The sequence below is a fragment of the Lepidochelys kempii genome, chromosome 4, assembly GCF_965140265.1.
Source record: "Lepidochelys kempii isolate rLepKem1 chromosome 4, rLepKem1.hap2, whole genome shotgun sequence".
NCBI classification, from domain to species: domain Eukaryota; kingdom Metazoa; phylum Chordata; order Testudines; family Cheloniidae; genus Lepidochelys; species Lepidochelys kempii.
In genome coordinates, this window is record NC_133259.1 from 31,889,077 (window position 1) to 31,916,332 (window position 27,256).

Here is a 27,256-nt window from a genome sequence, read left to right on the forward strand (position 1 = left end):
GGAAAAGACTGGGCACAGGGTACTTCCACGTGATGCTGGGGGAAACTGGGAAGTAAATGGTAAAAAAAGCTACAATTAAGCACTTTGACAATATTTTTATTTATTGGTGGTGGGTATTATTTTTATTTATTATTTGTACTACTGTAGTATCCAGGAGCCACAGTCTTGAATCTGGACTCCTTTGTGACAGGCGCTGTACGAATACTCAACTAAAAGAGCTCACAGTGGGATTTCCTAAGCAAGTTTGGTCTTTCCTTTGATTATTGTAGTATGCTCATTGTTTTCTAACATTTATGTGACTTTCGTTACTAGAGAAAATAACAAAAGTTACTCCTTTTCTCATTAATGTAACCCATCTTCTTTCACTGCCAGGGTATTATATTCTACGCAGGCTTAACGATAACCTACAGGCAATATTCTGTTCTTTGATAAATGTATGTATTTCCATTGTATTCAATAGGAGTTGCATGGTCATGCCTGAGGGGAGAATTTGGCCTTATGGATTTCCAGTGGAAATGAACCCCTTTGGTGAGTGTTAATCGCTGGATTTCATATCCGAAATAAGACATCCCTGATGCTCTTTGGCATCATTTTAGCACCAGCCTTTTAACTTTAAAAAACCAAAGCCCGGCTTCATGTATTGCCACTATTCCTCAGACTAATTTTGTTAACAGTAGGGTATTCAAAACTGTTTTCTTTTTAAAGGAAAAAAGTAACCATAAAAAGGTGCTGTACTATTTAAAGGCTATGACAAAAAACCTGTAGTTCTGCTTTGGGGTCATTATTGTCAGCACTAGACTAGGAACAGGAGCTTTTATAGAAAGTGCTCGTGGTTTGTAATACAGAGATCATTTTTACTGAGCTGAAGTAGGAAAAACATAAAATTAAATGATCTTTTATATTGTATTATTACGAAAAAGACCCCGTTGATATTGAATCAATAAAAATTTAAATACAACTGTTTTCCAGTTGTGGATTTATTTGTGTGTGTGTTGCATGGATGTAGTAAATACTTCATACATATCAAGGCTGACCCAAGAATAGGTGTTAATGTAGGACATAGTACTGTAATTTAGCTCTGCTCTTAGTGCAAACAAATAGACCTATAACACGGGAAAGTTTCTAAGTGTTCCCTTTGACAGCATAGGAAAAACTTATTCTTTGGAGCCAGGAAGCCATTTAGTTTAGCCAAGCCGATTAACTTTCTGCACTCCAAATTCCTCATGAGCATAGTTAAGACTGGGAAAATTATTTAGTACCAGGGCTGATCAAAAAAATTTCATCAAAACTGGGAAGGGGTAGTTTGCTGAAAGTGTCTGCTTTCTATGAAAAATATTCATTTTTCAATAAAAAAACACTTAAACATCAGAAAACCATAAAGTTTTCAGACAAAAAAAATCTAAATATTTCATGATGCATTACAACCATGCAAATGGAAAGAACCTTAATTTTATATTAACTAAAACCCAGTTTAGTTTTGCCTAGTCCTCCTCCTCTTTTACTCTTCCATTTTTCTGAATATAACCCAAGTAATTTATATATCATTTCTGTTATATCTAATACTTCCCCTCTTTTATTTTCTGTGTCTGACTGAGAACTCTGAATGAATTTCCTTTTCACTGAATTCCCATTTCTTTAATTACCCCTCACATGACATGTAGTTGTGTTATCCTTAACCAAAGCAGAACTAATTCAGGGATTGTATATAATTAATCAAAGAAGTCAGTAGTGCAATATCTGAAATAACTGAAGCCTGCCCAGATTACAACAGCATTATTAGAATGTGATTAATAAGCAGTTAATGTGAACCAGCTCCTGCTACACATTTGTGAAGTTATTTCATCTTGCTTTAAAGTTATGTGGCAAAGTTTCAACCCATAGTTAAGTGATCTGCTTTATTTGGTAATACATTGTTAAACCCACCATCTGGTCAAACAGCTGATGGAATTAAAACAACCATATGGGGGCCCCATGTTTCTCTCTTGGGAAATATTTGGTCTACTGTGTTGTGTAACGATTACCAGCTTCTAGCCTTTTTTAAATGCCCGTCCCAAAAAATAAAAAGAATTTGAAGATAATCAGAGTTCTGTTGACTCCACAGTTAGGCATAATCTAGTGTAAAAGAACAAGATGACACTTACTTGAGGACCGGGTTGACCCTGCAAAATAAGAGAGAGAGAGAGGGAAAGAGGGCGAGTTACAAAAAGGCATAATTAATCTGAACAGAATCTGACAAAGTTTTCTGATACGGAGGTGATGAACATTCCAGCAAGAAGCAACCTTGATAAAATTAGATTCTGGAGTCTCATCATTATGTTCAATTAGAATTAAAATTAGTGGCTTTTTGTCATAATTAATTGATCCATGGGAAATTATGACAATAATACACCTTCATTTAAGAAACTTCGTAGTTCTACTGATCAGATTAGTGTGATTCAGAAATGATGGAAGGACTTAAATTAACTATACAGGAGTGAGGGAGAAGATACAGATATTGGATTTATTTAGACAAAAACACTGGGCTTTATTTATTTATTTTAAGCAGTTAAACTACAGACATCCGGTTTGATTTATCCCACTGGTGCAGGGAGGTATAAACTACACTCTACTTGGAATTGGAAAAGGTTAAAAAAGGGCAACAAAAATGATTAGGGGTATGGAATGGCTTCCATAATGAGGAGAGATTAATACGACTGGGACTTTCCAGCTTGGAAAAGAGACGGCTAAGGAGAGATATGATTGAAGTCCATAAAATCATAACTGGTATAGAGAAAGTAGATAAGGAAGTGTTGTTTACTACTTCTCATAACACAAGAACTAGGGGTCACCAGATGAAATTAATAGGCAGCAGGTTTAAAATAAATACAAGGAAGTATTTCTTCACACAACACATAGTCAACCTGTGGAACTCCTTGCAAGAGGATTTTGTGAAGGCCAAGACTATAACAGGATTCAAAAAAGTGGTAGATAAATTCATGGAGGATAGGTCCATCAATGGCTATTAGCCAGGATGGACAGGAATGATGCCCCAAGCCTCTGTTTGCCAGAAACTGGGAATGAGAGACAAGGAATGGATTACTTGATGATTACTGTTCATTCCCTCTGGGGCACCTGGCATTGGCCACTGTCGGAAGACAGGATACAGGGCTAGATGGACCTTTGGTCTGACCCACTAGGGCCATTCTTATGTTCTTATGTACTGTGCTAATGAGGGCTGCCACATCAGGGAACACACTTATCAGGGAGATTACATGGTCTTTCCACCCCTGCCATAGGGAGGGTAGGTTTAAACTAAGGCTGCAGTACCACAGGAATCCTGCCAGCAGAGGTGGCTTGAGGATACACTGATTCAGTGCATCTCCCATCCATATCCTTCCTGGCAAGCAATCCACTTGCTCCTTGACTTTTGTTGGGCACTGCTGGTCCGGTCAGCTGAGGGCCCCAAGGCAGACCAAGGAGCTGTAGGAATCTTGTGTTGCTGCAATCCTTTTTTGGATGGACTTTCTACCACAGGGGTCCCTGCATCTTGGATTCCTCTGGAAAAAGTTAGCGAGTTCCATGGGTAAATGTGAAGAGGAAATGTACTATGGTACAATATAGTAAGTGTGATTGTGAACTACAACCTCACGGAAGATCAAATCACATTGGAAGACAGAGGAACTTTTACAAGGTGGGAAATGTTTGAGCTTTTAGAACTAGCTAAGATTTTTGGCTTTTCTAGTAACTCAATAATATTTTAGTTTAATGAGAAAAACCTTTCCTTTTGTTAAATGTTACTGCGCCTAAAGACATTTTAAAAAGAAATAAAAAATGTCTTCACTTTAGTTTCAGGATACTGTAATTCCTAAAATGGGTCAAAAGGTTTATATGGCCTCTAACCATCTCAATCTGTTTTCAACTATTTTTCCCTAGAACTTTAAATAGCATAAATCGAGATGTTTTCTACCCAAGGACTATTACCTACAAACAAAAGTTTCTGAATAATGCCACTTTTTGCTTATAGATGATCAGATTTTATTACACTAAATAGAGAAGAAAATGTCCCTTTGAGTTATAAATAAGTCACTTTGGCATATGAATTCTATGATCACCACACAGTAAATAGTACTAGAACATTACAGAGATATCACAGTCCAAGTGTAGCAGAATTGTGGCTATCAGATGTGCACTGAGAGAGAACTACAAACTCCTACCACTTAGCATGTGGTTGGCATTTTGTATTTCTTCCTTTGGAGGAGTGAGTCTCAGAGCCAGCCACTCCTGAAGATTTCAAAGCTTCCTTTTTTTAAGACAAAACAATATTTAAAATGTTGGTAAATATTTAAATGTTGGTAAATACTGTAAAATGAAGCTTCTAAATTTCTCAGCTCTGGGGATGACACCTCAGACTAGGTTAAGCCAAGGCAATGAAAAGAATTACCCAAGTCCCACAGGATTTCCCAAAAGCCTATACTTTATCCCACCCGGCTGTAACAATTTTAAAGTCAGTGACACTTTACATGTACATGCTGGTCCTGATCCTGAAATCAATGAGAATTTTGCCTAGTAATGACTGCAGGACTGGGCCCCCTATAGATAAACCAAATTTGGAACAATACAAACACACATAATACACACACAGACTCACAAATACATGTAAAGCCATACATGAAATATCTGTGAAAGACTATTAAAATAATCTCATAAGAACTGAAATGTAAAGGAAAACCAGGCAGAACTTCAAAGTCAGTTGTACACGTTCATGTGTACCTACACTTGCACATACATGTCCATACAAACTTTTGATTTGCACACATACCATAAGCATGTCCCAATCTAATGTAGATGTACGCAATACGAGTACAAATGTGCACATCTAACTAGAAAATTTGGCCCAAATATCAGCAATACACAGATATTTACATACATTCAGAAATATCGACACCAATATTCAAACAATACTAGGGTTTTGATTTAAAGCAATAAATTGATTAAACAAAAAATAGATTTGAAAGCTGCCACTCCTTTCTTATCTCCATATCTTGTGCCTACATGCTACAGAGTGTTGCAGTTTAGAGGGTGTTGTGTAGCACACAGCTAAGACTGGAGATGAAATTGTGGTCCCACTGAAGCCACTAAGAGTTCTACCAGTGATGTCAACAGGGCCAGGATTTCTCTTTAACTCTGCTTTTCTTTTATCATGTATACATTGTAGCACTAAGCCTCAGCTATGTACTAGGGGCACAGGGCCGCTTTTGCACCCCAGAGAGAGAGTCAAGTGCAACTGTGTCTCATAGAGGCACACGCCCAGCTTTGCAAAGGGATTTAGATGTTGCCATGCTCAGCATTGCAGTGTTTAATTTTTAGACACCTAAAAAAAAAAAAAAAAGTCACAGGAACAACACCGTGATCCACAAAACCTGAGTTAGTTACTTAGGTTCCCTACATAATGAATGGTGGAAGATAGCTGCCTCATAATGTGACCCACAAAAGCCGGCATACTAGGCAGGGAGCTCCGCACCTCTCTCAGAATAGATGCCTAACTCTGCTTAGTGATTGACGAGCGAGAACCCCTGTCCTGGAACCACACAGCTTAGGTAATAAGTACCTTCTTGTGGGAATGAGTTAGATATGTGCCTTGCTCCACACAAAATGGCAGCAGCAAGTCGGGGTGCCCACTGTATAATTTTTAACCCAGTGGTTAGAGCACTCCACCTGAGATGTGGGAGACACAGGTTTAATTCTTCCATCTCTGCCAAAGGGGAAAGGGGATTTGAACAGAGGTCTCCCACCTCTGAAGTGAGGGCCCTAGCAACTGGGCATGGGATATTCTGTTGAAACTATTCCACTATGGATGAATAATTAAAGAATGATTGGAGCAGGGGGACTGGACTCAAGGTCTTCCAACTCTCCAGTGAGTGCCCCAACCTCAAGGCTACTAATTCTCTCTCTTGCCCAATGACTATTTAAGTCTTTACTCACAGTGGAATAGCTCTTGGGCCAGAAAAAGAGCAAGAGAATGACTACAGCCTAGTGCTTAGGGCACCTGCCTGAGAGGTGGAAGACCCATGGGTCAATCCCCCTGTTTCAATCACTCTTTAATTATTTATCCACAGTGGAACAGCTTCAACAGGAGAGACTGCGGGTGTTCCTCATCAGAATATCCCATAGCTGAGTAGTTGTGGCACTCTTCTCAGTGGTGCGGGGATCTCCTCTTCAATTCCTTTCTTCTTCTCCAACAGAGGGGGAATTAAACCTGGGCCTCCCACATGCCAGGTGAGTGCTCTAACCACTGAGCTCAAAGTTACAAGATGGATGACACCATCACCGCCTCCTTGGTTGTGAATGCAACCCAATCTGGTAGGCAGCCTCTGAGACCCCCTACCCGATCAGGTCCCACAAACAAACACCTATTCTTGCTGGTTCATGAATTGTTGTGGGGCTTAGGCGGGAGACAGTTGTATGGACACCTAGAGGGAGGCAGCAGTGTATATGCTCAGAGGCAGAAACTTAGTTGCCTAAGGAACTTTTACCCTGTAAATTTCAGTGCCAAGTGAGTGTAGGCGCCTACAGGGTTCAGCAGAAGTTTTCTGGATTGCAGTGGAGCCTAAAACTGGGACTTAGGTGCCTAAATTGGGGGTTAAGTGCCTAAGTACCTTTGTGGATTGGGGCCATAGTGCTTTGTGGAAATACTTTGGAGCATAAGGGCTGCATCGTCCTTAATAAGGCTGATTTATACTGGCTGTCTCAATCTTAACACCAGAATTATCCAGCATGGAACTGTATATATGGGTAACCAATATAAAAGCACCACTAGACAGGAAAAGATCTCCAAGTCTGCTCTAATCTAAATACAGAATCTCCTTTCAAATGTGAACATATAATATGGAACCTTGTATCAACCAGGCTAATTATTTCATAGCTATTAACCCTTCTTGATCAATAAATATTTCTGTATACCCTTCATAGGTCAGATATTTTATGTTACACTACCCAATAATTGCAGTTATAGAATTGTTTTTATTATTGCTTCTCTTCATTTGTCTCCCTAATGTATTTGTTGTTTTGTATGTAAAAAAATCAATTTGTTGTACAAGAGATGGTGTAGCAAACCCTCTACTTTGGTGCTGGCCAGGTGCAGATGGAGGGATGGCACCATGAGTCTGACCTCTACCTTTTCACTAGCTGCTATTTGTATTGGCCTGGAGCACAAGAAGGCAAAGGTAGAGGGCATAAAGAAGTTCATGATGTCCTTCTCCTTCCTTATGTAGCTACACAAGGGCCAAGCACAACCAGGTCCTAAATGAGTGGCTTTTGTGTTTATTTTTAAAATTATAATATGAACATGATTTGTTTTGAAAACTCTCCTAGGCAGCTCCATTTCAATCATTGCAATAGTACTGTATTTCTAAGGGAATGCTGAAGGACAGTGTCTCTCAATGGTACTGAAATTATTCCTGGTGCATGAGTAGTATGGATCTTTAACACAATGCACTTTATGATGCTGTATATCAGGTTTTAGCTGGGAATTAACTTTAAAATTCTAGATAAAAATCACTGAAAAATTGGCTCTGATGTTGAAAGGTTGGCAGAATCTTAATTATGAAACATTAGTGAGTGCTTCTTTATTAAAATATGCTACATAATGTACAATTAATATTTCTACTGCATATTAAAAAGGGATAACATCAAGGTATGGGGCTGAATTCTGTTTTAACACTTCACTACAGTTATGTGGGATTTATACTGTGGTAGCTGAGCACAGAATTGATCCTATTTAATTTGCAAAAGAATAACTTCCTTAATTTATATAATTTATAACATTTTAGATTATTAAAGTATAATTTCACTTAGGAAAGTGACTCTAAAAATGACTTTGTGGAGCTTCATATTAATTGTCTCTCAGTGTCTGGCATATCAAATGTCCTCATCTTAAAAGTCTAAAGGTGTTTCTTCTGTCAGATCTGTAAAGTCAACCTGGGTTCTTACTGCCTCTTCCAGCACCACCAGTAATCAGCTGACTATTTTGATCACAATCTCTGAGGCAGGATAAAATCCAGCTTGTTCTTCCATACAAGTAGTGCCTCTTGCAATGCTAACAGGAGCAACTTTTGTGGGTAAAGTAAGCATACATGACTCAGAGATGCACTTGACGCGGGTGGGTTGATCTTAAGAAAGAGTGAATGTTTTAACTGGGAAAATTTGGTGGTTTGTGTCTTAAAAGTGATGGTATGCACCATTTTTTTTTATTCAACAGGTAGCAGAAGGACACAGGGATGTGGTAGTCACCTGGAACCCCAGTTCAAGCACTGAAAGGTGCCCTGTTTATATTTTCTGACTTCCATAATTTAAAGATGGCTGATTTTAAAAATTGTATTGGTTTTTCCCCATTGAGGTACATATTTTATTTCCTTTTGGCACTTCCCTCAGCTTGGATGGTGAAACTGCAATACAGTGTAGTTTTATTTTCTGTTTCTACTCTGTTTCACTTTCTGTTTTTCATGAACTAGCACAATGCTGTTGAATGTGACCTTACAACTCACTCCCTATGCTGGTAACCAATCTTGCCGTTCTCACTGGGGTAGCTGCTATGAACCAAATGCAGAACTACTTTTGTGACTATTATATTGACAACCTTCTCTCATCTGTTTCATTAGCCATCACCCATTTCTGCCTTTTCTCATATAATACTATGATAAAGATAGCTATGTAGTGCTCCCCATTTTCAGGTGAGTTTTGTGAACAATTTTCCTTCATATGTACTTTTTTTTGGGGGGGGAGGCAGATTAATACAATTGGGTTTGAGTTTCACTTGAAAATTTTTGGCTTCAAAATTCTGGAGTTCAATTGGACAGCCTCTTCAAGATTGTCGATCAAAGGGAGTTAGACTGGCTGCTAACTGATCCCTTCCTCCCAGCTAATTTGATATCCGCTACTGACAGGGCAAGTGATACTGAAAGGAGGGGGCAAGGAAGTGAGGGCCAACGTAAGCAGCTGTAGCATCGAAGCCAACACTAAAAGTCTTCCAGACAAGTACCAGAGGTGATAAAAAAGTACAGATGAAGAAGCGTGGTGAGTGGTGGTGGTAGTTGCAGCTGAAGGTTACTTTCCAACAGAACCAGAACCCTGGAGAATAGAGAAAAGACTAACAAAAGGAGGGGGAAGGGAGCTTGGCAGTAGAGAGGAGTAGGTGTGGCCAGCTAAGACTGCGGCTGGCAGCAAACAGAGGGAACGCCAAGAAAGATATGCATTTCTAGTATCAAAACAAAAGAAGAGCCCAACTGGGAAAAGGGAGGGAAGGATGGGAAAGAGTGATAATGAAAGAGGGAAAGAGCACCTTTTAGACGTTGAGAAAGAGTAAGAGAGGGAGCAGAAACAGGCCTATGAACCACCTACAATATTTATTTTAAATACTTAAAGGATTTGTAAACAAAAAACTTCAAGATCTTCCATCACTTCAACATGCATTTTCTAATTGAGAAACTATTTGTTGTGACAACTGATAACTGAACAGAATGCACTCCACAAAATTAAAACCCACCTCTGATTTAATTAATTCAATTTTAAAAATATCCATCTCCCAAAAGAGTATTTGCGATGTGATACAAACAACTATAAAACCAAAACCAGGCCAACCCAGATACCACCAGCCAACAACACTGGAGAAAGACACAAAACCCGCAAAAGAAAATCCAGTGAAAAAAGGCAGCCAAAAAAGGGTCATAGATGTGCTATTACAAATAGGCAGACCTCATGCTAAGTTATGAAGACAATCACCAAGATACTTTGATGGACCTCCTGTGAGTGAGTTCCATGGACAAAGATCCTGAACTGAGATGGCCCTGCCCCAGCACGATCCAGACAAAATGTGATTAGGACATAGAGATAACTTGGCTGTTCTCAGTTAACTTGGATGAATGCAAAAAGAAGAGGTGGTTGGTAGGTCATCAAGCCTAGGTTACTAAGGGCCATATCGGTTATACTAAGATGAACCAGTCCATGGCTGGCTATAAATTTACTTTAATATACATTTTAGCATAAATGATTCAAAAAAGAAAGAACAGAGGAAAAACGTGTGGAAAGACCTAGTTCATACTAGTTTTGAACAAATCACCTACCAGCTTTCCATCCATACCAATCGGACCCTAGGATAATCAAAAGCCAAAACAAAACAAAACAGTTAAATCATAAGAACACTGATGTCAGGGGCAAATATACAGACTTGTGGAATACTATAGGCTTTAGAGGATGATTTACTGTATGTCAGCAGTTAAATGTAATACCCTAAGGGCATTGCAGGCACCAAAGTTAAGAAAAAGGAACAGCAGGAGAAGCAGACCTAAGAAGGTAGTAATCAGAACAATATGGTGGGAAGTAATCAGGCAGTAGCTGGTGTTTGACAAGAAAGTGTTCAACTTGAAGTGAAAGATTTGTTAGGCTTGCAAACCACAATGGTACAATACGACAGAACATATGAAATAATGCATCTGGCTTATGTATTTTGCTTTAAGCAATTAGGGAACTATATTAGGTAAGCCATTTACTGTATAGCTGTTATCACAATTATGGCTTCAAGAACACTTGAAAAAAGCAAACACTCCTCTCTAAAATCTCTGAAGTAATTTAGCTTTCAGATGAGGTTATTACAATGACTGCTATTAAAAAGGCAGCATTTGCCAACAGTTACTACATTGCGTTAGCTGAGGTACTGAACTTTTTCTCTGTACTTAGCGAAAGAAAACCCCTCTGCTAAATATTGACTTTTTCTTGGTAACAATTGCACCTATGTGATATTTCAGAGAGACAGATTACTTATTATTACCCAATGTCCAGGTTCAGATTTCAGTTATATGGATGTAAACTCAGAGTATCTCCATTCACTTCAATGGAGTTATTTTGATCCATATTGGTGAAACTCAGAATATGCACCAATACTAAGTGTGTTGAGACTGTTTTGGGAAATGTTATTATTTAAGATTTAAAGCCAGATTTTCAAAAGTTCTCAGCACCCTCAGTCGGAAGCTGTTGGGTACTGAGTTCTTTTGAAAATATGGCCACTTACATAGGTGTCTAAATGGGAGAGGCAGGGTGCTGTACTCTTTTGAAAATTTGTTCTTGAATCGCAACAGTCTTCTGACAAATAGAGTTTATACATTTCAATAATTCTGGTTACTCGTTTGTTTAGTTAGCAGTGGATTTATGTAAGAGTCATTCACTCATTTTGAGAGTTTGTCCAGTAAGACATCGTGCTTCTCAGTATGATGATATTTATGCCTTGATACGATTGTTTATCAGTATATCACTGAACATCATTATATCATGAGTCACAATGCAACATCATGTCATAAAATGACATGACAATGCATCAAACACTAATACAAAATCAATATGCAAAGATTTAATCTACCCACTGAAAGTCATTTTTGGATCCTTTGATGTCCTGCAAACTAGGCTTGAAGTAAAAATTGGACTGATCCAGAGGAGAATTAAGGCAATCTGAAGCCCTATGTAGATTCTACAAGGGACCCCGCATAATCCACTTCTGCATCATGTTCCCACACCTTCTTGCAGGGACAGAGGTTAAGAGGAATGGGGGAAATTCACACTTCTTGATGTGGTTGTTTCAGGCTTTTTACGGAGACAAGGAGACATGGCTCCACCAATTACACTTGGATCAAGTTTTCAAGCTTTTCTTCATATCCATGAGTGCTAGTAGCTTTATTTTTTTCAATGAAAGCTGAGAGACTGACATCATCCTGTGCCACCAGTTGGTGGGGGTCTATGCATGGGTCTATATGCCTATGCTTTAGTCCAGCCATGGACTGAGCAAAACCAACCAAACAAAAACAGAATAGATGGGAAACCTACAAATGGTACTGTATATATCTGATTTCAGATACTGAAAATAAAATGCTATCAGTCCAACAAATATGTCTTAAAGAAACCAAGCACATGGGTAGTGTGCAAAGAATTTATACCAAAACAGGACAGAGTAGTCACTTAAAGCATAGCAAAAGTCAATTGCCTCATCAACATTCTCAACACCCGCTACATTACTTCACAGCAGCCATTCTGGAATCACTACTTTTGAGAATGAGATTTTCATCTGCCCTTTGACTTTCATTTATAGAAATATCGGATCACAGCATACATGAGCTGCAACAAAGGCTTAAAACATGGTGGTTTGAATCTCCCTCTTATAAATAACAATTGCGTGACGGCGGAAGAAAGTCGGCAGCGGCCTCAAGGTCCTACATAGTCTTGTAATTGGTCTCCTAGAAGTAAAATTTGTTTTCCCCTCCATATCAATTTTTATTAATACATAATAAAGAAAAACATGTATCCAATTTATTAAAAGAACAGTGTTCACTATTCTGCTTCCCCAATACCCTCTAACATGTACCACATAGAAAGCACTTAATGATTTCCTAGCAATTATATTGCACTTGAGGCCTATAGTTTTATAAATTATCTTTGTTTTTGCAGGCACAATCTTATATCCTCAAATTATAACACATGCATTTTTGCTTCCACAATGAACCGTGCACACAAATAAAAGTATTGGGTAAGTGGACATCTAATAGCGAGACATATAACTACTAGTACAGTAGTCAAATATATTAACTGTTAATATTTGCGCTTGCAATTTGTTACAGGTGTGGAAATGAAGGCTGAGTTGAATCCTGACTGTAAATCAGGTTCTAGTTCTACAAAACATTGTATAAACATTAACTAATTAATCCTCCTAACCATACTATGTGTCATAGTAAGCAAGTAGGTAGATATACAAACCCTCCCTAAGTTCCCCATGTTGGGCCAGCAGCTGAGTTTAACAATTTGGCCAACTGTAGGTTTAGCATTAAACCCCAGAGGTTTAATTACCTTTATAATGAATGAATAAATAAAGAATTATACAAGTATTTTTAGAAGGAAAACTCATCATAGGATGTAACTGCTGGCTCACAGGGAATGGTCTCAGTGGGTCCCCTAGTCTACTGCAGCTCTTACAATTAAAATAATGTTTCTATTTTCCAGACGAACAGGGAATTTCTTTTGCCTGACTGAGAATAAACATTATACATAATTTATATCACCAGCTGTGTTACCTTACATGATGGGCATTAATTATTCTTATAGCTTTTACCTTCTCTACAGCCATATTTATATCACTACAACCCTAGAATTAAGGGTCTGTGTGAAACATATTTTCTATCAGTAAGTCCATGATTCTCAGTGTTTTATAACTCTTGGAAGGGTGGAAAGTGAAATTCCTACTCAGCTGAAAATAACATAAATGAGGTTGGATCCTGCTCCTATTGATTTCAATAGGAGTTTTCCTTTTGATTCCATTTGGAGCAGAACTGAGCACATGATCTCAGCCTGGATGGATCGTCTGGGATTTCTTTTAAAGATGTAGGGAAAGGAGAGGGAAACTTAACTGGGGAATACTGATCTACAGAAAAATAAAAACAAATTAATGGCATATACTTAAGATGGTGTTTTTATTTTTTGAGGCAATTACTCTACCAGAAGAATTAATAAGATTCTTATTTTATAAAAATATTGAACTGAACATCATATTAACTGCTAACTTGTTTTTTTCTCTATTATCTTCTTCTGCTACTGACAGCAAACAAATAATGCACTTTTCAAAAATGGAAACAATCATTTCCTCTAACAACAATTATTATTACTAATTAGTATATATTTTTTTGACAAGCAGCAACAAAGTATATGGTTTTCTATGAGAGAATCTCTGTCAAATCTCTTTCAAGAACTATCTAGACTAGACAGGATGCACCGTGACAGAAGGGACTGATAGGTTTTTAAAAAATAGTTAACACTATTACTCATTCACTTCTTGTGGACATTGTGGAGGGTACAAAGAACAGAATGCTCTCTCCTGATTATACAAAATTCCTTTCTAGGTTTGCACTATTATCTTTAAAATGTGTCCTCTTACTGGGTATCTACTGAATATACTGCTCTATTGGGACCATATTTCCCCAATTCCCACTTATTTCCTTGCATAAAACCCGCATATTCTGGTTTTAAGCAGAGAGATTAATTTTACTCAAGAATATTTAGAGCTGGAAAAGCAACAAAATTAGTAAATTACACATGCAAAAGTAAAATAACTTTAACAAATCAATTTTTCCTGTTTACAATCAATGCCTCTTTCTTATTTATGGATTAATTTAGAGGCCTATATTTTTTAAATTAATATATTTTTTTCAAAATTAGTTTTAACAATATTGAAAAGACATCAACAAAAATTTTGGGACCTCTGAAATATACATACATCTCTGCTTCCAAAAGATACCAGCTTTATTAGTGTTGTCTTGGTCTCAGTTTGGGCATAACTAGGAGTAATTGGTAAAATTAAGAAAATGAATGGTCAACATCAGGAAATACTTCGTGAGAGCAACTAGACAGTAATAGAGTCTTCCAAGGAAAGCAAAGGCAGAGAAAAAGAGGAAGGATCTAGATGACTTAACATCTTTTCTATCTCTAACGTCTAAGATTCTTTGATCACTTCTTTGTGATCCTTTTAATCTCACCAAAATGAATCATAAAATACATACTCAGTTGAAGGCAGTTATGATCTAATATCTGATATGTGCAGATCTTTCATTGCATTAGACACTTTCTACCTGTTTTGCATACTATGGGATGTATTGTCTTATCATAGCTGGTGTGAGGTTTGAGCCACTTATACTATAATTAGGACAATTCATCTTAACATTACTGCTGTGAGACAATTTTTCTCTGAAAAGTATCTAAGGAAAATTATGGACAGTGTAATTTATATTTACGCATGTAACTAGAAATGAACCAATATGCTAACAAGCTAATATAATAAGCTCCAAATCTGTATTGACGTCCCAAACTTGGCTTAATCATTCACGTTGCTTTTCCAGGCCAATTTATGTTAAATGAAATATTTTGGACCAAAGTATCTTCTCTAGTCTCACCTGTGGATCTCTATTGTATATTCTGCATGCAAGACCAAAGCAGAAATCCCACACACATAGCAGATTTGCAAAACATGGAACTGAGATCCCCACTGTGTATCCAAGAGCAGGATTTTGCTCCACACAATTTGAACTCATTTTATGGTACAAATAAGTACCAGAGTCTGCTCCCACATTTTTCATGCAAGATTCTGTGCTCACAAATAGACCTAATGAGACATGTGTGTCCATCTCACTGCAATAATTTAACAAGTGCACAAGTAATCTTTGGGCTAAATTCAAGTCCCACTAAATTCACTGGAAGTTTTATCACTGACCTCAGTGGGATCAAGATTTGGCACTTTATTGTCCAATCACATTTTAATATATACACCAGAGTGATTTTTTTTGTCTCTATGACACTAATTTGACATAGTGTTAAATTATATTAGTTTAAGATTGTCACAGATGCATATTTGAATTCACAGACTCTTAGTCTGATTCATATGACTAGAAGTATGACAATTTTCTAAACACTGCAGAATGCAGTAAGAATGCAGTAAGATAGGTTGTGAAATTGTTACTAGCAGCTGTCTGAATCCTTTTATGTAAATACATATCCACTAGAAGGTTTCCAGCAGAGTTTCAGAAAAATAAAGCAGGAATTCAGCTGTAAAGTAGCTACATGAGTTGCTTACCTTTTATTATTTTCAGTGAGAACTTTAAAATACCTATTTTTAAAAGTTTTTCAGTGTCAAACAGCAATTTAATAAATCATCCACTTTAAATTCAGATTAGGTAAAAGATGGCAAATTTTTCTTTTTGCATTACCTTGGCTAGTTCCAGATTCACACTGGTTAAAAACCTGACTGTTATCAAATCTGTTCATCATGAAGCCATTAAAAATAATTGATCTCCATTTCCTCTCCCCCAGCTAATTACATGTTTAGCAAGATTGGCATTAAATTAGGTGTTTTAATGCGATATTCCTAGTAGCCTGATGACTGGGTTTTTTTTCTTGTAAAAGATTTTTAGAACATAGGTGGGTGGTAGGTTTTTTTAAGAGGAGCTCCTCCACTAGCTAAATTGCTTCTACTAATGAAAATCTGTTGGTTCTTTTTCGTATGAGTCTGAATGACTGCTGTTAAAAAGTATAGTGATTGCAAACAGTTTAGCTACAGAAGTTGTGTGCCCAGTCTCCTGGAGGGAGGGAGCACTTTAAAACATTCTGCAGCAGCTCCTTCTGGCCAACAGAACATCACTGACAAGATCAAGGGGTCTAGTCCTCTTTGGCTGGAGTGACGGTCACCCCTTAAACAATGAAATGCAGGGAAAGGAAAAGATCCTTCTTCAAAAAGAAAAAAAAAGTCCACAAAAACAAAAGCCCTGACAGTAGAGATGCATGAAAGCACTATCGGCAGGTTATTCCATAAACATCTATTGTGGAGTTTCTTGTATTTGGTACTGGTCCCTGACAGCAACATGAAAGTAGATTAAATGGACCACTGATTTTATATGGTAAGAGAAATTAATCCCTTTTGAGGTGGGGAATTTATTTATTGCTTTAAATCTCTATTGTAAAAATGATTTTAATATACATTTTTATAGCAGAATTGTGCCTTGCTAGCCTTAATTAGGAGCAATTTATGTAGACCCCAATCCTGTCCCTATTCCAGGTCCTTTTGACAAAGGACATGTTGTCACTCTTAAATCCATTCAAAATGCTGCTGCCAAGATCACCTCCCCAGCTCATTGCTCTGATTTCTCTCTCTCTCTCTCTCTCTCTCACACACACACACGCTTTGCAACCCTCCACTGGCCTTCCCATTTCCACTGCAGCAAACACACTGTTTACAATAGTCAAGCCTATAATAGCCTTGACCGACACCACCTATCATTTCCTACTTTTTTCAAGACTTCAAACCCTCCCTCCCCTATGCCCACTTTGCCATCGCTTACTACCTATCCATCTAATTTCCCCCTCAAACACCTTTGTGCTTTCTCCCATTCTTTATTCAGGGAAAGAGCAGACCTCCTCCTAAAAAAAAAAATGCAAAACCATTACATTGTCCTTCAAACACCTCCTTAAAACTCACCTCTGCACAGTGCCTACAAACCACCATTGCCACACCAAACCACCACTGAGCAGGTGTCTGAGCCACCACAGCCCTGGGGAAAGGCACCAAACAATCACCACCACAAGGGATCCCAGGGATGAAAGACTGAACCAGTGGTCCAGGTTGGGGGCCCCAAATTGCCGCCATCGTTGCTACCACTGTACCAGGGCAACAGCTGCTGCTTGGAGTGGGTGAAATAGCAACCGTTGTCTGAAGTGAGGGCTGGCTGCTTAGCAACCAGCCAGCATCACCAAGTCTTACGCACGCTGCTTCCTGACGCAAGAAGATGGGAACAACAGGAACTCAAGATCTTTCCTTTCAGGTGAAGAGGAGGAACAGAAGCCTGCACAGCAATAATTCAGCTAAAACTGAACAGCAGGAACCTCAGGACACTAAACCAGACCTCATCCGTAGGAAGCCTGTACAGGACTCCAGACTGGACCCCAATCAGCTGGAAAGACTTACGAACAAAACCTCAGACCAACTAGTGAAAGCCAGAGGGACCAAGACCTCAAACCAGTCCCCAGCCTTAGTACAAGTAAGTATATAGCCTTTTGTTTTATTTGCATTTTCCCTTCTTCTTGATTCGTCTCTTCTTTGATTTTTAATACAGAATCTAAAGCTATGAATTTGCTAAAGTAGGTTTAGTGTCCTATTTAGTCTGAGTTAGACAGTAAGGGCATGAGTACAAAAAAAAGACAGAACACCTCTGAAGAGTCCAACAGAAAACATCAGTCCATGAAAAGCAAGACCTGAAAGCATGGATGCAGTTACCAGCACTGTTCCTTACAGCAGCATTAGCCGGTGCCTGAAATGCAATCTGACTACCCTAATAGCTCATTTGAAAGAACAAGATGATGGGTGGTTATTATATCTAAAGGCGAGGAGTTTGGAAAATGAAAAATTGCTAGGAGTTTGGCTGTCCATGGTGTGAACTACAAAATCACCTCATATGGTGACAATAAGTCAGTGTGACAAAGTCCTGTGGAACAAAAACTATATTCACAAGCTATCAAAAGCAAATCTTGCAGCAGAAAAATACTTGCTGAAGTAATCAAACCTCTCTTGGGCCCCCCAAAATGGAGCCAGGCATATTTCTGCCCAACAAGAAGCCATCTGTCAGATTTTTCATATAACATAAAAAATTGAGAAGTATCAGAGGGCTTTGACTGATTTTCCTACTCATGCAGATACACAGAAGGAACTGTAATGGACCCAACATGGGATGAGTTCTTCAGTAAGGGATATCCTTGAATATATTATGGCCAAAATGAAGCGAAAAAATTCCGAATATACTGGTGAATAGAGCCAAACACATTGTGAGGGTAGATGAGACGACGGCCAAGCTAACATTCGGTCTTGATTGTGTGCATTAGGCAGCAATGGGACCATTTACAGATGCAGACTACTGTCTTTCTCTTTGAAGCTGGCCCATCTGACTAACTGTCCATTTGTAAGTACTGTAGCTGTTTTCTTGGAATGTCTTAGGCGCAGTACATTCACTGAAAACTTCCTGCAGAGTAACTGTAATTCTTTTGCATTTGACAGTGCCTCCAGCATGCTGAAGAAAATCAGTCAGGACTAGCTCACCATCTGCTAACTTAGTATCTCAATCTCTTTGTCTGCCTTGGCTGTTGTCGCAGGCTGGAACTTACTGCTGGAGACACTACCTGAAACATCAATAGTACAGCTGAGCAAAATCAGAAAACTTTCAGTTTGGAGATATCAAAATCTTTTGCTTCAATATTTTCAATTGAAATTAAACATTTCAACATGTCTGAAATGGAAATGTTTCGTTTTGGTTTGTTGAAATGACCTGAAATGCTTAATTTCTGGCCAGATCAACTTTAACTAAATTTTCCCAATGTGGCACATTGCCTCTGTTCCCTATTACGGGACGGGCATCCTGGCTGGACTACATCTCCCATGATGCACCCAGAGTTATATGACTTCCATGATGCATCACATCAAGCTCAGTCAGAGGGAGATCACGTGTTGTCAGTGAGATTGGTCCAAACTACACCTCCCACAAGCCATTGTGAGGACAAGGAAACAGAGTTTAATGTTTTATTGGACTGATTCAAAACAAAACATTTCAGGTCAGTTCAACTAAATGAAACATTCCAATTTGGGTCAAACTGAACATTTCAATTTTACAGAAATTGCAAGTTCCATAGAAAAATCATTGTGACGGGAAATTCCCAACCAACTCTAACAAACAGCATGAATCACTTGCAGGTGATTCTTCAACAAGTCACATACCCACTGAAACCTGTTTCCCAAGGATAAATAATAATTACACATCTGTGCTAAGAGTGTGGTGACAGGTCTGCTCATCATTGGCAAGATCCTGGGTATATATTGGGGGAGTATCAACTCAGGCATCTATTAAAAAAGTGTGGAATGAGTATCCTTCTCTTTAGAAACATTTCTGAAGTTTTCACAGTCAAAGACAGAGGTGCCAAGCAATGTGCTTAGTACAATAGCATCGGAAACATCCTGATCTCTGTCATGCTCCGGCAAAATTTAGGAATTATATTTGATATTTTGTGTGAACTGTGACATTTGTCAAGACAGTTGCAAAGAAAAGATATAACATTGCCAAACACCCCCACAGATCATTTCCATGTGTCTTCATATGTATGGATGATGCTCAAGGATCATCTGAAGAGATGGAACAAGGCACATCCACAACAGATTCTGTCTTACTGCAATGTCAAATTACATCATAGAGAATATGTTTGGATCCATGGTGGTCAATTTTTGTGCAGCCTGGCTAATGCAAAGGAAAGCCAGTTGATTCTTCCAGGAATGGGAAGGAAATGGGTGGGCTTATATACAGGTGTTCACTGATCCCGTGCTTCTTGGTGGGTGAAGTGTATATTAGTGTATCACTATATATCAGTGCCCTTGACTAATAGGATGGGAAAAGAGAGGAATGCCAAACATAATTTCCTTCTACCATCAGGGACCATAATTAAACAACATTCAATTACTTTGGTAAATAAAATAAAGACTTTCACGCTACTTAATTTTAATCCTGGAGGATAATACATGATTTGATGCACTAAGAAACAACAGATTATAAATTTGAAGAACAGCTTGTATCAAAAAGAAAAGGAGTACTTGTGGCACCTTAGAGACTAACCAATTTATTTGAGCATGAGCTTTCGTGAGCTACAGCTCACTTCATCGGATGCATACTGTGGAAACTGCAGAAGACATTATATACACACAGAGACCATGAAACAATACCTCCTCCCACCCCACTGTCCTGCTGGTAATAGCTTATCTAAAGTGATCATCAAGTTGGGCCATTTCCAGCACAAATCCAGGTTTTCTCACCCTCCGCCCCACCCCCACACACAAACTCACTCTCCTGCTGGTAATAGCCCATCCAAAGTGACCACTCTCTTCACAATGTGTATGATAATCAAGGTCGGCCATTTCCTGCACAAATCCAGGTTCTCTCACTCCCTCACCCCCCTCCAAAAACCACACACACAAACTCACTCTCCTGCTGGTAATAGCTTATCCAAAGTGACCACTCTCCCTACAATTTTGGATAAGCTATTACCAGCAGGAGAGTGAGTTTGGGGGGGGGGGGGGCGCGGAGGGTGAGAAAACCTGGATTTGTGCTGGAAATGGCCCAACTTGATGATCACTTTAGATAAGCTATTACCAGCAGGACAGTGGGGTGGGAGGAGGTATTGTTTCATGGTCTCTGTGTGTATATGATGTCTTCTGCAGTTTCCACGGTATGCATCCGATGAAGTGAGCTGTAGCTCACGAAAGCTCATGCTCAAATAAATTGGTTAGTCTCTAAGGTGCCACAAGTACGCCTTTTCTTTTTGCGAAGACAGACTAACACGGCTGTTACTTTGAAGCTTGTATCAAAATTGTGGTCTTGAAGTGATAGCCTACTCTCCTCACCCATGCACATGAACACTGAGCATGTGCATAGAACAGATTGGAATCTCTAACCCTCTGCCTAAAAATTCTCATTTCTCTTGAAGAAATTGAAACTCCTGTACCCATAAATAGGAAGCACATGGCTAATTCATCAATGCCAACATCACTCTGTGAATATATTTGATGTGGCTGGTGTCATGTTGATGAGAAAACAATAAACTGTGAAAAATGTCACTTCTCAAAATTAGCTAGCTCGAGTTCAGCAGAGATGGATTGTTGTAACAGCTGTGGCATTATGACTTTGATTAATTAGATTTTTTTTCTTTCCTAGAATAATTCTGAAGAACCACTTCCCACCCCAAATCAATCCATTTGTTCACATAAGTCATACTAAACAATCATCTGTTCTACTATCTCTGTTGTGACAACTGAAGAGAATCTCCATGGTACGATGAAAATATATTTATTCAATTCTTTTTCAGAGGGCTTCAGTTCATTTTTCAGTTTCTACAAATATTCCCCTCCGGATAGGCAGGCCGCCACCCACCACATGAGAATGTTGGGAATATGACAGAAAGCTGCGCCACCTCACTCCTTCCCTCCAGTCTGTCTCTGCATACGCCTGCAGAACCTGAAATCTGGAGCATCCATGGTTGCCCTCCCCCCGGCTCCACAGGCTTGAGAGAAGGGTAGAATTAACACTTCCCGCTTCTGCATCCCCGCAAAGGAGATCCACCAGAGTAGACACTTCCACTACATATAGAGGGACAGGGAAAAATCATGGCCAAAGTCTTTAAAAAAAAACAAACGTTATGGGAGGTTTCAAAGTAAAACTGAAAAATTGTTCCATCCAAAACCAATTTGTGTCTATTCCATGCAACTGTTTGGGGATGTCTACACTGCAATTAGGGTGTGTAACTGCAACCTACGAAGGCATATCCAAGTTTAAATTTAGCTAGTGTTAGTACCCAGCAGTGATGCCATGACAGCATTGGCTTCTGCGTGAGCTGTACAAGCCCACCCAAAAAACCCTGGGTACTTACTCAAGCTTCTAGCCCACACAGAAGTCTGTGCTGCTGTGGCTTTACTGATGCTGGTATTTGTGAGAGCTAAATTAAAGCTAGCTTGGTTATGTCCACATAGGGCTGCAATCACACACCCCGATGGCAGTGAGGACATAGCTTGAGATCAGGGAAACAAAGGGTAACTCAAGAGCCAATGTTCATGTTTAGTCCTGGTGCATAGGTACAGCAGTTCCATCTGGGTTAGAAATATAGGGAAAGACTGTTCAGAGACACCATGTTAAATTTTAATAACAGAACAAATGCTTTCAACCCGTCCCCCACAAACACATTGCCACATGTGCTCTGATGTTAGAATTTGCAATGGTGCACATGCAGGTCCATTCAGATTCCAGATATTTGCTTCATGCACGTCCTATATTTAAATGACATTTACTTGTAGTCATTGTAAAGGGGCAATTATATTTATTCAATTATCATCATACTGTGTTTAGCTCCTCCTACCCTAAAATGCACTTATATATCTGTATAATTTCTACAGACAATCAGGCACTGAGTAAGGTACACTGAATAAATTATTTTAGAAATGGACTGACTACCAGGTTCCCTGTGTAGATTGTAATGGCACACCACCTGCTGTACCTCATACCTGAACAAAGGGTTATATCTAGTCCTAAAAAAAAAATATTCCCATAAACCTTCTCCATGACAGTTATCAAAACTGGGATTCCAGAAGGAATGACTACTAGAGTGCCCGAGAAATCTAATTTATTGAGCATGCAATAACAAGGATAATAAATCACTAAGTATTTAGAGGAGCCTTTAATATCTTTATTTGTGAGGTATAGGATTTGATTTTAACTAGTTTAGCTAGGGAGTCAAAATCTATCCTCACTTCTACTTATGCAGCCACGCTGACCTCAAATGGGTAAAAGGGTCTGATTCTACAAAATCCGAACACCTCCTGTGAGCACCCTCAACTTAAATCCGGGGTATAAACAATATTTACATGGGCACTCAAGCAAAACTAACAGTGGCTCCAATCTTCTTGCACCACTTCACTAGAAATGTTTGTTCTTTGTCCTTCAGAGATATAGACCTGATCCAAAGCCCAATGAAGTCAGTGGAAAGATTTCCATTGATGTTGATGTGCTTTACAATCAGGTCCATAGTGAGTATACTGATAATACAGCGCAGCATTCAACTCCTAGGTGACTGCGGTGGTGATGACCTTGATAGGTGTATCCTTACCAGGAACATTGTTTGACAATGCTCGGTGCAACCTCGTCTATTCCAAAGGGAAGGAAAAGTGTGTTCTTTTGAACAAGTCCCAAGGTAACTTATCTCTGGCAGATAACTAGTAGTACCTGAAAAGGGAATGATGGCATCAGAAAGAAATAGGGAAATCACTCTGATGGTACTAGAATTTTCACAAAGGACTATTGGGAAACCTCAAGAGCCTTCTACACCTCCAGCAAATCAGGCCAGAGAAAAACAGGGGCAGGCAGTGGTTGGGAAGGGAAGAGCATGAAGGAGACAGCAAACCGCGTGAGGGAGAGAAGCCTCAGACATAGGAAGGCAGGCAGTAAGGGGAAAGAGCAAGAAGAAGAGAGTGTGGGGAGACATGAACCCAGTAGGCAGACAGGGTCAGGATGACAGTGTATCTTTTGGAAGCCCTTAACAATGTGTTTTCTTTCTCAATTGCTTTGCTATTAGTTGGCTGCTTTAGGAGCTATTGTGGTGGAACTGGAGAAGGTGGTCTTCCCCAAAACTGCCACTTTTCTTTACCCCCATTTCAGGGAAATGGCAACAATGCTTCTGTGCAAAATCCCTACTCTCTGCTGCTCTTATCCTTCCCCACAAGCTGAAGGCAATGTAGCCCCATCTTCTACCTCTCCTCCACCAGCTGCTTCTCCCCACATCCTACATCCTGCCAAGCCAAACAAAGGCAGGAGAGGAAGTGGCAGCTCTGAAAGCCTCATATTGGTTCCCATTTCCCCTCCAACAAAGGCTGATCCTTGCTGTGTTTTCTACCCCATTTCTGGATTTGAGCGCATTCTGGATATTCCAGATTGGACCCTAAGTGTAGGCAGAATTTGACCCTAGAAGCTTATATATCTCACAGTGTTCTGTGTTTTACTTTCTAGAGAAGGGAAACTCTACTTTTTTTTTTTAGAAGAATTCAAGAGACGTGTTTGAAAACAGTCAGAACTTCCATGATTTTGGCACAGATGGCCTTCTTCAGGGACCTTAAAAGGGATCAGTGAAGAAGGCTGTTAGTGCTGAAACATGGAAACTTTTATGACTGTTTCCAATTACATCTTTTGAATTGTATTAAATATGAAACGAAACAGAAGTTTCTCTTCGTGTTCGGGAGCAAGAACACAGCTCTTTATCCGTAAATCTGTCTATTGGAGTCACATTTTTTTCAAAGGTTATTTGGAAAGGGCCACTGAGTTCCTCTGTACCTGTGCCCTGATCATTGTGGTTAAAGTAATTTATGGCAGGTTGTGCAGCTGGAATTGAATATACTGATTTTCTTACTATGGTTCTGAAATTTCCACATAATTCAAAATGGTATCATAGCCTTCATGTTTCTGTTTGCATTTGATAAAAGAAGTCCTTCCTTTTCTCCCTACCAGCACTGCTACAAGGATAGTGGCAAACAAGAACAACTAACTAAATTTTGCTGCAGACACTACAGCCGAAAATACTGAAATATCAGCAAGTGAGATAGTACATTGGGGAAGAAAACTTTTCTGTTTGCCCATCAATGTTTTACACCTGTGCTTTTGTGAACAATATTCCAATAGCTAACACATCCCTTTTCTAACAGTCACCAAAATTCTGCCCACAGATGCAACATCCACTGAAGTTCACAGGAGTTAAGCAGATGTCCCTGAGGACAGAATGTGGCTCATCAATTTTTTAAAAATCTGATCAAGTTAACAAATTTAACAGTTAGCCTCATCTCCTCATTGGTCTTGCAATCTCTGAACTATACCTTGAATTGTGGCTGGATGGAAGCAAAATGGCACGAAATTAAATAACTTGTCAAGTATGCATTTGAATGTTGACCCAATACATTATTGCCCATTTGAATGCCAAATTCCTCTCTCTCCCTCTCTCTCTCTCACACACACACACAGCTAGAAAAACAAAAACCAGCAATTTTCCTGACTTTTACCTAGTTTTCAAGATTCTTGCAAAAGCCAGTGACAATATGAGGAACAAAAGTTTGCTCCTTTGCATTCATGGCCAGTGAAGAACAATTTGTATGTATGCATTTGATGGCAATAGCAGATAACACTTTCCACACTTTAAAGGCAAAAACCCAAAATGAGAGATCTCCTATCAAACACAGAATGGGGAAAATATCAAGATAACTGATTCACACAGCTGGAAGTGGAAATGTTTGGTCTTTTCCTATTTAGGGATATAGTGAGGAATGGCTAAATGGTTAGACTACCTGCCGGAAGACCAGAGCCCGATTAGTGCAACTCAAGGGAACCTTTTTTATAAAAATGTATCTGCACTTACACTTTAGTGTTGATTAGGAGTGTAAGTGCTGCATTATGGATGATGAAAGATACTAAATGGTTACAAATTATCCTAGGTGCCTGCAGTGTACTCTAATCCACTCTTCAGCATTCACTCTCACCTGTGGAAGCCTGCAAAGTTGTTAATAACGCTCTCTGGAACCAACTGTAAGTAGTAGACTAAAGTCATCCTGATAACTGCAAATCAAGAGACATATTATGTGCGTCTACTGTTGAACGAAACTGTATACCAGAACATAAACTGTAATTTCTCAAACTCAGGGATAAGACATGTCTTTCACTTGCTTAGCAAAACCTGTGCCTTCAGAAGTAGAGCATTTTCGTAAACAATTACCATTTTTCTCCTGAAATATGTTTCTGTAAGCCCCAAAGCTGCAGTTCTTTCTTGTGGTAAGTTTTATTTATTCAGGTGAGTAGCCATGGCAATATAGGACCACTCTCCTGAGAAAGTGCTGCTCAGTGCGAACAAGGATTATAGAACAAAGGACTATCGTAGTATAATTAATATGGTATAAAGGGAACTTTTACAAAAAAACTTCTGTGATGTTTATCAAAAATGGCACATGGGGAAAAAAAGAATGTTGGAAATTTCCAAGTTTTTCCTCTATTTCTCATATAAAAAGCCGCAAATATACAGACCATGAACATACAGTGCACAATATTTGTTAAAAAAATCATGTAACAGCAAGAAACTGATTTTTACATTACAATTGAATACTTCTTTCAATTAATGAGCATTCATGTTTTTCTTCATGCTTGTCTTAAGAGGTAAAAAAAGCCGAGGGGACAAATTCTGTTTGGTATACCAGCATTTGCTGGGAATAATTTATTCTGAATGCACCAGTGAAAATGGGAGCAGAACTTAGATCAGTGATTTTATATTATATAGTCTGTACATGATACACACATCTAAATAAAAGACAATTATAATAAAAATGCTAATTTTTTTTAACTTAAGCAAAAGAAATCAATAAAAAACAAAATTACAATGTGGTTTCAAAGAACCCTTTTGAGAGGCTGATTTATGAGCTGTACAGTATACTGTCATGGGAAACTTTTCAATTGACATTCCATACTGCCTTTATAAGTTGTTCATACTAGACAAGCATTTTAAAAAAGCTTTTAAAAAAGTAACTGCTTTAACTAATCCCCATTTCTGCTGTCCGATATGCACATGTATACCAGTGAACTAATCTGTGCGTGTGAAGAGCTAACAACAGCCTCCACACAAAACTGCTGCCGTAAGAGTATCCTCGAAGCAGGAGAGGAGAGAAAAGCATGTTCAATGTGTCTGTGCCTATAGCAAGTTGCATTTAAAGTAGGAGGATTTAGCCCTCCCTCCAGTTATTTGTACAATAAAATAAGATCTATTAGGTCACCCAGTCCAGTCACCTGCCATTGCAGGATTGTTCCTTCAATATATTCTCCACGGGAAGATTTTCAAAGGCATAAATGGGAATTAGGACCCTGATTTCTACTGGGTATCTAAATGCACTTGGAAAATCATCCTCCCATGTGCTTTGTCCAGTCAGGTCATAAAAATACTACCATCTTTGAAGCGTGCACTTCAGGAACAAATTATTGAGATTAATTTTTTTCTGACTTTTTCTACAATCAACAATGTACATGAGCTTCCTCATATGCATATTAGTTTGGGAACTGTCTGGCTAAATGGGATTTTACACATCTTTCAGCTATATCATAGATCCAGA

General features: G+C 38.8%; 1 protein-coding gene across 1 annotated transcript in view; it reads right to left on the reverse strand.

Annotated features, from left to right (window-relative positions):
- Positions 1 to 27,256, reverse strand: part of COL25A1 (collagen type XXV alpha 1 chain) — a 409,341-nt gene that overhangs the window by 157,510 nt on the left and 224,575 nt on the right. Inside the window, exon 5 of the mRNA XM_073340873.1 lies at positions 2,142 to 2,159. Within this exon, the coding sequence (XP_073196974.1) occupies positions 2,142 to 2,159 (18 nt within the window). The remainder of the gene's footprint in view (positions 1 to 2,141; positions 2,160 to 27,256) is intronic.